General features: G+C 39.3%; 1 protein-coding gene across 6 annotated transcripts in view; it reads left to right on the forward strand.

Moving 5' to 3' along the window:
- The window catches only part of abca2 (ATP-binding cassette, sub-family A (ABC1), member 2), a 180,724-nt gene that overhangs the window by 22,166 nt on the left and 143,745 nt on the right, over window positions 1–14,813 (forward strand). For 4 of the 6 annotated variants that reach the window (XM_032577521.1, XM_032577517.1, XM_032577519.1 and 1 more), the window contains exons 3-6: window positions 2,485–2,487; window positions 6,936–7,047; window positions 8,068–8,231; window positions 11,941–12,062. In XM_032577521.1, the coding sequence (XP_032433412.1) occupies window positions 2,485–2,487; window positions 6,936–7,047; window positions 8,068–8,231; window positions 11,941–12,062 (401 nt within the window). The remainder of the gene's footprint in view (window positions 1–2,484; window positions 2,488–6,935; window positions 7,048–8,067; window positions 8,232–11,940; window positions 12,063–14,813) is intronic. The other 2 variants (XM_032577518.1, XM_032577522.1) reach the window with 1 other exon arrangement.

Below are 14,813 nucleotides of genomic sequence, written 5' to 3' on the forward strand. Positions count from 1 at the left end.
TATATGTCATTCACAACAAACATCAAAAAGGACAAATATATTTCATTAAGTTGTAACAAACAAATGGGTTCTACCGTGGTAATTATGTGAAATTAAATTAATTATATCCCAACTCCAGAAGGTTTGCCTTTACCTTTACAGAGCTCTTTGGTTCCTCCTATCAGTCTGTAGCTTCTCATATTTCAGTCATCAAACCAAATTTCAGATCTATCATAACTGACTGACACCTGCTGGCCTCAGGTTTGCAACCAGCTTGTGACTGAGAAACCAGTAACCTGCTCCCAGTGACAGAGTCTCACTGAGGAAGAAACTGCATTAGGTTTTCTATCTCTTTAATATTTTTGCTATAACTGATGTTTATTCGCACATAAAATAAGACAATAGAGTTTAATTTACAATTTTTATGTCTTTCGTGTCATGAGGTAGATCTCAGCCGGCTGGTGAGAGAAAAAGTAGATCTTGGAATCAAAAAGTCTGGGTACCCCCTGCTCTAAAAGTTTGAGGCTTACACAGATATCTGGAAAGAGACTCCTCAGCATTCTTTTATGTGACTTCCAAAACTTTGTGCAACAGAAGCAGTTTGTTGTCCAGGAAAGCTCACCTGTACCCAAGGACAAATCCTCCATGTTTAATATGGAGGAAAACATCCAGCCAAGGGTGGGAAGTTCTATAAAACACCAACAGATTTCCATTTTTATCCCAGTCCTTATTGCTTACTCAGTGCCACACCTGGAATGCTTTAAACTGCACATGTTGCCTTTTTATAGTCATTTGCTAAATAAATATTCTGTATATATTTAAAAAGGAAAAAAGACATTTTAGGATTATTTTACAGAATTGGTGTATTGAGCTAGTGAGGAATTTCTCAGAATAGTTTCTAAATTGCTTGTCCCAGTAGATTTACTGAAGTAGAATATCTTCTGTAGTTATGACAACAATTTTTCTAGACTCAGATTCGTCCTGCGGGTGAAGCTATTGGCCCTTGAACAGTTAGTTTCTGTCAATTTTAAAAAAGTCTTTCTTTTTTTTTAATTAACAATTTGATTAAATTCCAATTTCTTTAGAAGAACAATCATCAAAATGTCATTGCCTCTGAATGTCTTTGTTTCGACAGTGGACATGATGTTAAAGTTTTGGTTGAAGTTGTTTCTACATGAAATGATCACTTGTGTCAACAGAGAATCTTTCACTGTAGCAGCGTGACCAGTAACCAGTAACCAGTTTGAGATGTGTTGTTGGCTCATTCCTACTGGTCGGACTCTGATTAAAGTTTTTAATTGAGTTAATTGCAGGGTGTGTAATTAATTAATTGGATTTGAATCAAAAACTATACCTCAATAAAATAGGCTCTGCATACCTACTGTATGTAGATATTTTAACATTTTTAATGAAAGTATTTGCAGGACCTGTAAATAATTAATCACAATTCATCTTGTTCTAATGAGAAAAGACAATGCTGTTTCAGGCTGCGATAGCTTCACTGACAGACTAACTGCTTTTAGCACAACTGAATCCCAAGAGATCGCTTTCTGAAGCAGAATGAATCCCCAGGAGGCCAGCAGAATCAGCTTAGTCGTCCATCGCTGCTGTTTGCAGATGCTGCTTGTGCATTACATTTACAGTTAATCAGAAATGTGTGAAAACCGAAAAAAAGTGTGATTAATTGCCTCAAAAATTTTAACACATTAAAATCAATGTAATTAATCAAAATGGACGTGTGAAAGTCCCGGGCCTCCTTATTTCACTTTGACTGTGAGTCTTATTGTAACAGAATGTTGCAGCCTACCCACCTTTATCCAGAATAAAAGCCGTGACTTCTGATTTTGCAAAATTTTAATAAGGTTTTTTGCTTATGAGAAGCTGTTTCTGCATTTAGCAGTGGAGTTCAACTTTGCTTTTTTCATATTGTCCTAATTGATGTCTGATATTCTGCATAACATTAGCAGTCTGTCATTTAGGATTGCATAGTGCTATTTAAATGTTTTTCCCCCTGATGGATTTCTTCTGTTTTTGCTTTCTTAATGGACTTAAATGTTTATGTCTGACGAGGACAAGCAGAACAAATGGCAAAAGTAGTTTTCAATGTTTGATTTTATTGATTAAGGGAAAGAAAGTATCCAAACCAACCCAATACAAGCCCACATCAACAGCAGCTGTCTCCAAGGTTTTTCCCTTCAAATCTTTTTGGCAAAGAATTCTGGATTTCAAATTGTTTAGATGGGTTTTATAAACTATTCAGATTGATGGCAAGCAGCAGTTTCTTCTCTAAGGTTATTGATATTTCAGAACTTACAGACATCATCAGACTGATGAAATGAGAATTTATTTGCTCGGTGTCCTGCTCTGACTCACTGTCGACAAGCGGCAAGCTGCTTCTTTCTTCTTCCAGTAGAGTGGGACTATAGAGGTGTTTGCTGCTCTGACCTGTCCAGCTCTGCTTTTTACTGCAATTAGTGTGCTATCTTTGTCTGTATATATGTGTAGTGTGTGTGTTGTAGGGGTGTGTGTGTGTGTGACTGTACAGACAACAGTTTTACTTGCAGGTTTTTACTCTCTACGTTTATACTGACCTACAGTATATTGCTGTTCAGTTATATTTAGCATGTGTGTTCTGTAAGCACATTGTTGTCTAACCATATCTTTTATTTGATCTTTTCATTGTTTGCTTACAGTTGAAACCAGAAGTTTACATATGCCCTTTTCTCCCTATCTGAAATGAAACTGTTTAGATCAGTTAAAATTACCAAAATTATTTGTATTTGTTAAACGCTCACTAATTAGATAAATAACATGCAAGATTTATTTATGAATATCTTCAAAATCAGAAGTTTAGGTACATTTCCTCAGTATAGTACTGCCTTTGAACTGTATGACTTGGACCAAACCTTTAGAGTTTTTGCCATTAATTTGCTGGAATCCTGACGGATGCTTCACCGTCAGATATCCGGAAGTTGTTACTAAGGATGAGCCAAACTGGTGCAGCCCTTCAGTCCTCCTCCTGATATTTTGGCTGATTTCTTTTGGCATAGAGAAGTTTGTTCTGAATTATCCTCAGGCAATGAGGAAAAAAGACTTCTGTGTCTCTTATGTCAGTGTAGCTACATTTCTGGTTTCAGTTGTATGTAATTTAGTGATGTGACATATCTTGTCACCACCCTTTTGTTCAGATCAATACTTACCGGATTCTTTTTAACTTTGGTTCCCTGGAGCGCCCCCTGTTGCTGGAACTAGTTGAACAGTAGCATCCAGTTGATGCACCTTTGTTTTTGTTCTCTCATCTTCCCTCTACCTTCTGTCTGCTGTTCTTCCTTTGTTTCTCTCTGTCTGTCCACGGTTCTTTTCGTTCCTGTGCATGATGCATGTTCCCAACCTGTTGGATGGAGCAGTGTGTAAGTGTGTAATGAACAGAAAACTGTCCCTGGTGATGAGACACATGAATCAGGATGTGCTATCCTCCTCTACCTGTGTGTCTTTATCTCATTGTGTATCTTTGTACTAAATGTTGAACCTTGAATTTGCAAAAATCGGTCATTCAGCAACACAGCAAGCTTTTGTCTATAGTGCAACATAAAAATAATGTTGTTTGTGAGTTAGAAGGTTTAAAGTAGCAACAGAAGTCCAAACTTTGTGTGAAGTTTCAGTTTAGCCTCAGAGCATCAGGGAGAATTTTCTGTCCCCACCTGGTCTAAACTCTGACAGTTCAAACTGTTTCCAGTCTTCATACATGAACAACCGGATGGCAATCAGGGACTTCCCACCAAGAGCAGTGCCAGTCTCTCAGTGGGGTTGGAGTGAGATTCGGTACGCCCACCAGATGATTTGAGACCAGAAGTGTTTAATAAAAGGCTAACCCTAACTGGCTGACGGATGCGGTTGCTGCTGCTTTGTGCGACACATCGACCTACTGTACTTCAGCTCTAATCTGAAGAGACGGGGAGCTCATGTCATTCCTCAGCTAATCCAACTTTTTGTGAATGTTGAGGCTCAGGAGTTTCAGGGGCAATGCTACAAAGTTTTAAAAATGGCACTCACAATGTTTTGATTGGTTGTGGATCTCCATGAGCCTGGTTGGTTCAGCCACTGACAACAGCTGCTGCTGTCAGTGGAGAAACACCAAACTATTCAAGTTTAGCACTGGAAGCTTTCTGATGAGGGAGAAGTCCTCCAACTCATCACTTGCAATAGAACCATACAACCTTCTAAAACACTTGTCATGATCCATTTGTTGTTTTTACTCCAGATATTTCCTTTGTGATGCAGACGCCTTTATTCCTGTGAAGGATTTGGAATCAGGCTGATAAATCAGACACAGAAGTAACTTTAAACAATATGAAAACAATCACAAAATTTTATGTAACTGCTGTTTTCATTTCATTTTCTGTACAAGAACAGACTGTTGCTCCAACTGAATAAATGTTTTTTCATGTTTTAACCACAGCAGAAGCTGTTTTTTTATGTGATAACTTACAAACAAGATTTCTTGCCTTTAAGCTGGTCTGTGCTTGCTGAACGACCGACTGTAGCAGCTCTGATTACTGCAGGTCCCTCTGAGTCTCGTCTTGGTGTCAGGATGGTAACGGAGCCAGTGCATGAACTTCCTCATCTCACACTGCAACTTTCTGCTTTCCACTACTTATGTAAAAGACCAGAGTGCAGCCCTACATGGAGGAAGTCTAAAGTGATGAGGTTCACTGTGGAGCTCAGAAAACTTCACCACACTACAAGAAAGATGCACCAGCTGGCAGCTTTAACTGTTCATTTGTTGTGTTTTTATTATGAATGGTTTGAGTCATCTAAACGTAGAAATAAACTTTGTGTCCAGAAACAAGAACTCCGACTAGGTCTAAAAAACTGCTGGCCACCAAACTTCCTCTTTGAACATTTGTTGAACATCATATTCTCCATCACTTTTCTAAATAACTTTGATGTGACTGTTTAAAGCAGCAGTGTGTTTTGATGGACCAGTGCTGGCTCTAGTACCATCCTGTGGTGTGCTACCTACTCTCCAGTTTGTTTAACTCTGTTCCACTCAGCAGGATGAAAACTCATAATGTCTTTCTATTCTACTGATGATGGATTCATTTTCTGTACTTATCCTGAATTCCCACCTGGATGGTCAAAGAGGACCCATGTCAGCCTGCTGATAGTTTCTACAAAAGGTTAACTATGTAACATACAGTATCATCACATGGAGTGGCATGCTAAGTAAATGTGTTAAAAGCCATGCTTTATATATTGCAGCAGCTTATGCAAAAATCCAACCATTAGTTAGCATACATTTAATCAGCCTGGAATACATGGAAAACCATGTCAGGAGATAATAGTTTTGTTGTAAAGTAAACGTGGTACAATAGTGACAAAATGACAGACATAAGATTTTTATTAGTCATATTTCTAGAACCTAATGAAATTGGAGGGGTACCTACAGTGATAAATCAAGTCTTAATCAGTCCTGAGGGAGCTGCATAAGAGTGTGTGTGATTTCACAGCTCTTGGAGAAAAAGCTGTTTTTTAGCTAGGTGGTTGTTCACTGTGTCTGTACCTTTTCCCTGATTGTAGCAGTACAAACAGTTTGTGTCCTGGGTGAAGGATTTATTATGTGACTGAGAGATTTATTTGTTATTATATGTAATTTTATTAGTTGTGGTCAAAGTTTCTATTAAGTTTATGAGTTTTCCATAACTTTGTGCTCATGTTATATAAAACAGAAACCCATTTCTCCTGGCTGCTGTCACTGTGCAGAGGAGGAGCCATATTTATTAGGGATGGCAAGGCAGGTGAAAGCTCTGGGATGCTGGGGGCCGGTTTCCCTTCCACATGGCCCTGAACGCCATCAGTGTGAAGGACATCACCTGGTTCTTCCAGGGGCGTCGGCCCAGGGCTCAGAGTTATGAATGAATGCATGTTTAACAGCAAACATTGCACCTTATATAACTGTTTTAAAATGGTTACATTTTTATTGATATAAGCAACACTCAAAATACATCCTTTTGGGACCAATGTGGAGTCATCTCACATGGGATGTTTTGTTATAGGTCTACCTATAAATGTACTGTGATTACTGCATAAGTAAATTTCTTTTCTTTGGGATCTGGCACCTCCAGCCAATGAGCCCTTATTGTTCTAAATGTGGTTCTCAGCAGCACTTACTACTTGTATGAGCTTTTAAGTAAGAGTTTGGTGAAGTGTAAATAGGTCGTTTTTGAGGCTGTCAGCTGAATAATGATCTAACACTCATGACCAAATCAACACAGAAATGGTTCACCAGACACTATTGAACCTCCTGCCCCAGACCTAAAGTCTGTAGAAAGCTTATTGAAGAAGCTCAGGAAGAGACCTTTGTTCTTTTCACATCTTTCCCAGGGATACAGACGGTCTTCACTTCTGCTTTTTGCATTCTTCCATCCAGAGCTGCCTCTGCACCGCTCTATGTGCAGCAGCAGATTTCCCATTTCTATCAAAGTTCTGGGTAGCTCATGTAGATGAGACGGAAGAGTGAGCTGGGGAACAATAAAAAGTGTTTTTGTGGTCAGATAAAAAGGATGCTTGTTCACAAGAAACCATGACAGTTGCCATGGAAACAAGGTGCTATTGGCAAGAAGTAAAATTTCAGGGGCTTTGTCCTGCTGAGAGCTGCTTCATCCAGTGTTTCTGAAAAATGGAGGCTATTTATGTTGAACAATGAGAAATGGTGTCTAAATGCAGCGCTGACATGCAGGAGCCTCTCTCACCACTTCCTTCTTTCTAACACAAGCACAGAAACTTTCTGTGTTTTTTCATTACTGTCTAATTGAACATTTCACGATAAGACCAGTTTTACTTGATCTATTTCTAACTCTGATCACCACCTCCTTGTCTACCACTCTTCTTCCTTTATCTCTGGCTTTTCACTCTTTTTATTCCGCCATCTTTTTTTGCTTCTTTCTTCCACCAAGCTTTTTACAGTGCCGCCCCACTCACCTCAGCCGGCATCATTCCCATCATGCAGTCGCTGTGCCCAGATGGACAGAGGGATGAGTTTGGATTCCTGCAGTATAAGAATTCTACGTGAGTAGAACGGAGCACAGGATTTGCTCTTAAACATTCCTGAGTTACTTTGTGTTTGATTGTCTTTTTAGCAGTAAGTACCACTATCAGAAAAGCTTTCACCAAAAGTGAACTGATCAGCTGTTAAATACGACCATGATATAATCAAAGTATTTGTTAAATGAATTGAAAAGGTGAAATTCTAATAGGATTTAAATCTGGATGGAAAATGTTGCTGATTTGCTGCTTGGTTTCACCACAGAGGTGACTTTATCACAAAACTAGGATTGAAACGATTAATCAGACAAATTGTAATTAATTGATTATTGAATTGAACTAATTTAGTAATTGATTAATCATTAATTGGAGTCACACACACATAAACAGGTCATTTGCTGAAAGAGCAACACAGTCAGAGCAGTAATGAAGCCAACATAAACATTTTCACTAAATGAATGCTTATTGCATCTTAGGAAATAAAATGTTCATTTTCTGATTTAAAAAGGAATTGAATTGTTTATTTGTGTTTTAGTGCATTGCTAATATTGTCTAAAATGGGCTTAAATGCTTAATTGAAAAATATGCAGAATGTGCCAATTTTTTATCCATTAATCATCAGAATAATTGATAGAATAAACAAATACTAAAATAATCCTTAGTTCCAGCCCTAGATAAAACACTGGACATGAAAGCCAGTGAGAAAACATCCAGTAACTCAATGTCAAGTTCTAAACCGTGAACTTGACATTAATATTTACCCTTAAACATAAGAACAGAGCACATCAGAATCCCTTTGTTCTCCATGAGTAGGGGAAAATTACTGCAAAATTCTTTGCAAATATTTCTTAAATAGCACTGCAAGATGAGTGATTTTGATTGCAAATAATCATAACAATTGTAAAATCCTGGCAGGACTGGTCAAAGTAATTACATTAACAAGACAAACGAGAAGTGAAGAATGTCATGATGGGGTCAGACTGTAAACTGTTACGTTTGATTGGAACCAGGACCTGACCGTGTTTCATATCCATCTGGTTCCAGAGTGACTCAGCTGTTGGAGCGAATCAGTGAAGTGGTTGAACAGAACCGCCTCTTCACATCTGACAGACCGGGTTTGGGTCAGGATCTGGAGACCCTGCAGCAGCACCTGGAGAGCCTCAGCGCTGCACCTTTACCGCCCGACTACGGCTTCAACAGCAGCCAAGGTCTGACTCGCTTCAGCTTCACTCTTACCAATAACAAGCTTCATTCTTTAACCTCCAGGACGGGATTCCTTCTGCTAGAACAGGTCCGAGTGTTTTCACAGAGCTCTGCCCTCAGAACCATGCTGACGCCTCCCACTGACTGACAGAGCTGGATCCAGAAGTGGAGCCCAGATACAATCTGTCCTTTAGGTGTTTTCATTGCTCATTGAGATGTTTATAACAGTTACATATTCTTCACCCAAAGCAGCAAAATTAGGCTTTCATTGTTAAAAAAGGTGTTAGCAGCCCTTTTCACAAAATCATTTACTGATAAGAAACTGAATAACTGAGGTGAAGCCCATATCATGTAATATTACGTCAAAAACTGGAACATTTGGTCATATTGAGCAAGTCTAAGTAAAGACTTAGACTTTAAGTCTAGACTTAAAGTCTTAGACTTTAAGCCACATCAGCAGCTTTCTGCACAGATGAATCTACTGGAAAGCAGGAAACCAGTCCCAGTCTGGTCTATGTGAACCTTACTGTTTGAATTAAATATTGGAACCCAACAGCTCCCCACATCTTCCAAACACTAGAGCAGGGGTCACCAACACGGTGCCCGCGGGCACCCTTTCTCCCGAGGGGACGTTGTCAGTCGCCTGTGGAGCAAGTTCTAAAAATATCATTAGGGAGCACTGCCAAAGAAATTATTTAATTTAATATTTTTACATTGAATTAATAACATTTGTTTATATTTAGATTTTTTTTTAAAGTAAATTATAACAAATTTTTTAAATAAATTGCTTTATGCGTAAATCTCTTTTTTGATGGTTAAAGTTCAGAACTATGCTCAGACGCCTGCAGGATTTTATCGGAGGGCAGCAGCGCCTGCAGCTGTACGGCTGCACACTCTGCCTACCTTAAGATTTTCCTTGAAGTAAAAAAAGAAAAGAATAATTTCTGAAATTTTTATTATCGAACCCTCTTTACAATTAACAAAATTGTGGAGAAAAAAAAAGATCTTATGTGTCAAAACATCTTGTAGCACACATCTGAGTCTGTCGGGGTCAAAGGGCACGCCAAAGCTTAAATCTTATTGGTCAGTTTGCTTTTGTTTATTTGGCGGCTTGGCGCTTTTTCTGTAAGCTAAAAATGAATGAGCAGAGTTTGAACGTCCCGTAGTTCTAAGAGCGGTTTGGATGCCGGTTGAGCTTTTTACCATGTGTGGTTCTGGAGCTTCTTTGATGTTTCCCGAACTGGAGAGCTGATGGGTCACCCGTTAGCTGACATCTGCCGCTCTTCCTGAGCATCGCTCTAAGACTGCGACTTAAACAATTTAATCTAGTGGAAACATTGCCCAAAAGAGTAAAAATTAAGCAAACATTGTTGCTTCACCTTCTCCTCCTTTGGATGTCTGACGCTACCTGAACCTGGGAAGCAACATACTCTTCTTTCCGTGGATCTCACGGGTAGGCTTTGCTTCCATGTCTTTAATATTTAACATCGTTTGTGTAAAAAAAAAAAAAAAAAACGAAAAAAAAAGGGTGTGCTGCTTTAGTGGTTTAGGTTTGTGCGGCTTTTGTGCGACGCACACATGATGCGCGTTGGAAAGGTGGTTGTGCTCTTGCAGGTCAGGTGCAGTGATAGTTTTGTACGTACCTTCCAATCTGTCGGACATTTTTTTTCCGACATCTGCTGGTGTCAGCCAACAGGTGACCCGTCAGCTTTTAAGTTTGCGAAACCACAAAAAAAGCTAATAAACCGGCGACTCGCCAGAACTGCACACTGTAAAAAGCTCAGGCGGGCTCTTAGAACTATGGGAGATTCAAACTCCACTCATCACTCTGAACTAAGAACTTCTGATCACATAATAGTAATTAACCATAGCTGCCATGGTAAATTATTACTGATAACTATTGTCAGTAGTCCCTAGCATTAATATGATCAGGCAGCATGTAATCATATATATACGTATATATACTATTGTTATAAAAGCTGAGCCAAGAAAATTTGTCTGTATCAAACAAGTAGCCCTTCGTGTTACTCTGGACCCGTGAAGTAGCTCCCAGTCTCAAAAGGTTGCTGACCCCTGCACTAGAGCAATGTAGTTGCTCTAGTATCAGTCTGTCAGCTGTCAGTCAGTCCAGTATGTTCCATGACAAAAGTCAAAAGGATTAAAGAAAACAGATTTGCTGGAATGCACTCGGTCTTCAGTGACATCTGGGCCCTAACCCTAACTCTAACCCGTAGTCACTCCATCCCCTCTTCTAAGAGACCTCCTCTTTCTGAGCTTTCTGAGCTAGAGCTAACAGTCACATGCTGCGTTCTAGCGTTCAGTAGCAGCATCCTGAACCAAATGGTCTCCATGACAATATACAGTAGTTCCTCTTTAAACATCTTTGGTTTTTCCTCCCACTTTTTAACCTCCTCACTGTTGCTAACTATAGCTAACACTGAGCCTCTTCCCTTCAGTAGCAACATATACTCCACAGAGTATCGCCACTGACCTGCTAACTCTTAGGTATGGTGCATTCACTGACCAGATAAGAGTTTTTTGTTTCTAACTGGCTAGTCAGTTGGAAATCCAGCTTCTCAGTGTGACTGATGTTGTCTTGGTGACTCTGCCATCATTACTGTTGTTACTGAATCTCATGACTTAATGTGTAACCACATTAGTAGATGGTTTTCACCGGTGGTGTTGTTTACTCCAGATTCCCTCAGCTCCACATGGAGCATGATAACTAAGCTCACCAAAGGTCCAGCTGTTCAGACATGCCTCCAAACTGATCCAACTGATTGATAATCTTCTTGGAGTTTTCTTACCTGAAGGAACAGACTGGTTTTGTCCTGCTGCCTTTGCCTTACCTCTGGCCCTCATGCTCAATATGATACAAGCATATTGGAGTGGCGCAGGTTGCTACAATTGATAGTAGCCAATTTAGAAGCTACTTTCCCTCTATCGGCAGACCCACTAGAAGGAAATAAACACACCCAGTACAACACTTTCATGCAACAGTGCATTTTTTGTTCCAAAGACAAGCAGATAAAGATAGAAATGAAGAAGGATAAATAAATACTGTACATAGAGGATGGATAGAGAACATTGTCCAATTTTTCTTCCTTAGGAAAGCTCTGTTGAATAGACATACTCAAGATGTTCAAGTATTTCTTTAATAACCACTAAGTATATTTTGTTTGTAGTACTGATCTTTACATTCATTAAAGGTGCACCGGTAGCAATTTTCTGGCTGATCACGAGCTTTAAAAATCTGACTTGCTGAAATTTTTTTGTACGTGTGTGTGCAAAATATAGCAAAAAAGTTGGCAGTCACAGAGTGACTGTTGTAAACCTTGCATAGAGAAATGACCTGGTGCTTGGGACTGTCCATCAGCCTCTCATGGTGAACAGTGGCTGATTTTTGCGACCCTGTAGGTAGATAAGGTTTGTGGATAGGTTCGGTTCCACAAGTAAGTCACGGCCAAGCGCCGACCACCCAAAGGGAAGGAAATCAGGGATATATATATATATATGGAACTGTATAGCAATGATTAAGTAGGGCCCGCACCTTGGCTCAAGCCCAGGGGCCCACACCCTCCTAAGTCCGGCCCTGTATAGAACACATAACTTTAAAAATGCCAATATATCAATGCTCATTAATAACTTGTACAGGAAGCTCAGCTTTAACATGTGTGTGTATGTGTGTGCGCGTGTGTTGGGGTGTGTGTGAAGGCTTCCCACTGGCTGGTGTGTTGAAGAACCAGGAAGGTTTCCAGCAGTTCTTAGTCAGGAATCTTTCCCTCTCCAACGCCACAGCTAGCACGCTGCTCAACAGCTCAGTGAACCTCCAAGAGGTGAGTCAATATTACTGCATCACACTGATACCAGGTAACATGACTGCATACTCATAACCTCGGGAACTTCCTTCTGTTCATCTGTAACTGGAATATCACACTGGATTGGATCAGGATGGCTTCATTATTTCTGAACAAACACATGACATGATTTAAAAGATAGTCCAAACATAAGCATGCCAACATTCCACTCCTAAAAACTGAAATTTTGATGTTTGTTTATTGCAGTTCATTTTCTCTAGTTAGGTTTCATGAGAAAGTTCTTTATTATCAAATCTCTCTGTAACCAACCAGGGGATATGATGCAGAGGAAAACATCAGGGAAAGAAGCCATGATGGAATAAACTGCTGAAACATGCATGCCACATTTAAGCTAGAATGCTCCAGCTTTATTTGCAACAGTTGACAGGTTTACAATCCCTCCAATGACATTTCTGCCTGAATTTCAATCTAATGCCCCTGCAACAAGTTTTCCAGCTTCTTTTCAGAGAAAATTTAAAAAATCAGAGGATTAATCTGCACATCCACTGTAAATCCAGTAGCAATGCTATGCCCAAACAAAACAAATACAAGGAAAATTACCCAATTTCAACTACTTAATTATAAAAGCCTAGAAGAAATTATAAGTCAATTAAGCTCAAGCTAATGCTGTCTGGATATCCTAAGTACACATTTCTTTAAGAAGTTCCTGGCTATCATTGCTAATGATCTGGTCCAAATAGTAAACTCGTCACTCTCATCAGATGTTTTCCTTCAAGCTTTAAAATCAGCAGGTGTCAAACCACTGATAAAAAAAGAACAATCTGGACAAATCACTACTGCAGAATTACAGGCCGACCTCCAACCTCCCATTCATCAGCAAAGTTATTGAAAAAGCTGTTTGAACAGTTAAATGGCTTCCTAATGATAACCAACTGCTTTGACGTCTTACAGTCTGGTTTCTGGTCTCACCACAGCACAGAGACTGGCCTAGTCAAAGTGTTTAATGATATCCATAAAAACACAGACTGTGGAAGAAATACAGCGGTGGTTCTGTTAGACCTCAGTGCAGCTTTTGACCCTGTTGACCATGACATATTCCTGAAACGACTGGAGAGTTGGGTTGGACTCTCTGGTCCAGAACTCAACCCTATTGTTACATGAACAATAGGGATTTCTTTGTTTCAATAGGAAACTTCTCATCGAAGCGGACAGAAGCCACATGTGGGGTACCCCAAGGTACAATCCTAGGACCCCTCTTATTCAATATCTACATGATCCCATTTGCTCAAGTTATAACAGGAAGTAAGATTAGCTACCATAACTAGTCGGCATTCTGAAGAACATTTCCAGGATTAGAGGACTAATGTCTCAGCTAGATCTAGAGAAACTCATCCATGTGTTCATCTTTAGTCGCATTGATTACTGCAGCAGCGTCTTCACAGGTCTGCCCAACAAATCAATCCTCCAGCTGCAGCTGATCCAGAACGCTGCAGCTGCTGTTCTGACTAAAACCAGGAAGATGGAGCACATCACCCCAGTTTTAAAGTCCTTCCACTGGCTCCCTGTAGCTCAGAGAATAAACTATAAAATACTGTTAGTTTATAAATCACTGAATGGTTTAGCACCACAATATATTAAAGATCTGTTGTTGTTGTATCAACTTTTCAAACATCTCAGGTCTTCTGGTTCTGCTCTGCATCCCCAGAACCAGAACCAAACATGGAGAAGCAGCATTCAGCTTCTATGCATCACAAATCTGGAACAAACTTCCAGAAAACTGCAAACAACTGAAACACTGAGTGCCTACAAATGTAGACTAAAAACCCACCTGTTTAGAGTTGCTTTTGAAACATAATTAATTAAAACTTTAATGAAGGCACTTGACTTGATGTAATGTTATGATTGTTGATTCTATGTTGCATGACTTTGTCATGCTCATATTTTCTATTGATTGATAGAAAATATGAGCCATGATTTTTAATATATGTTGAAGAGAGATACTACAAAAAATGGGAACTGTCCATTTTAATGAAGATTAGTATCTGTCATTTCGTTTTTACTTGACTTGTATGACCCAAGAGCAAATTTCCAACCTTCAGCTGCAGGTTCACTTCCTGTTGGGCTCCTCCTGTTGCTCTGTGTCAGTTTTCTAAACTTTTACATTTAAAAAGTCTGTTTGTGGTAGGGTTGCACTCTTTAAATGGTGGGTGGAACATTTACAGCGTCTGGAACGTGTGTGAAATAGAAGTTTTAGAAACAAAGTTAGTCATTTTAATACTATGGATTTCTCCTTCAGATGATAAAATTATATTTTAAACCCAATCAGCTGAAATAGTTTAGCATTATGATTAGAGCTGCATGGCATGTGACATTTATTGGAGCCTAAAAGCCTGAAAATGCAGTGCCAAAATCTGCAATAAAAACTCAAACTCTAATTTGAATACATTTATTCTGAGGAAAAAAATCATGTAAAGAAAGAAATGTTTTAACAAAACAGTCAGTGACAAGCTTTTTGGTATCCTTTAAATTAAATGTAACGTAAGAGTGTTCCTAAATTAAATCATACTTTTTAAAATTGATCAAAATTTATAGGAACTTTTATTTGGCAATCTATGACTTTCTATTTCTTTGGGGTTTAAATATAAAGTGACACAGAGAGCCGTTTCTCTCAGCTTTGTGGCTGGACCAAACACTGGTGAAACAAAGCTGAATATGTGGAAGAGCAGCTCAGCACCACTGATGTAGCTGTGTGTTACACTAGTATGAACC

The sequence above is a fragment of the Xiphophorus hellerii genome, chromosome 12 (assembly GCF_003331165.1).
Source record: "Xiphophorus hellerii strain 12219 chromosome 12, Xiphophorus_hellerii-4.1, whole genome shotgun sequence".
NCBI lineage: Eukaryota > Metazoa > Chordata > Actinopteri > Cyprinodontiformes > Poeciliidae > Xiphophorus > Xiphophorus hellerii.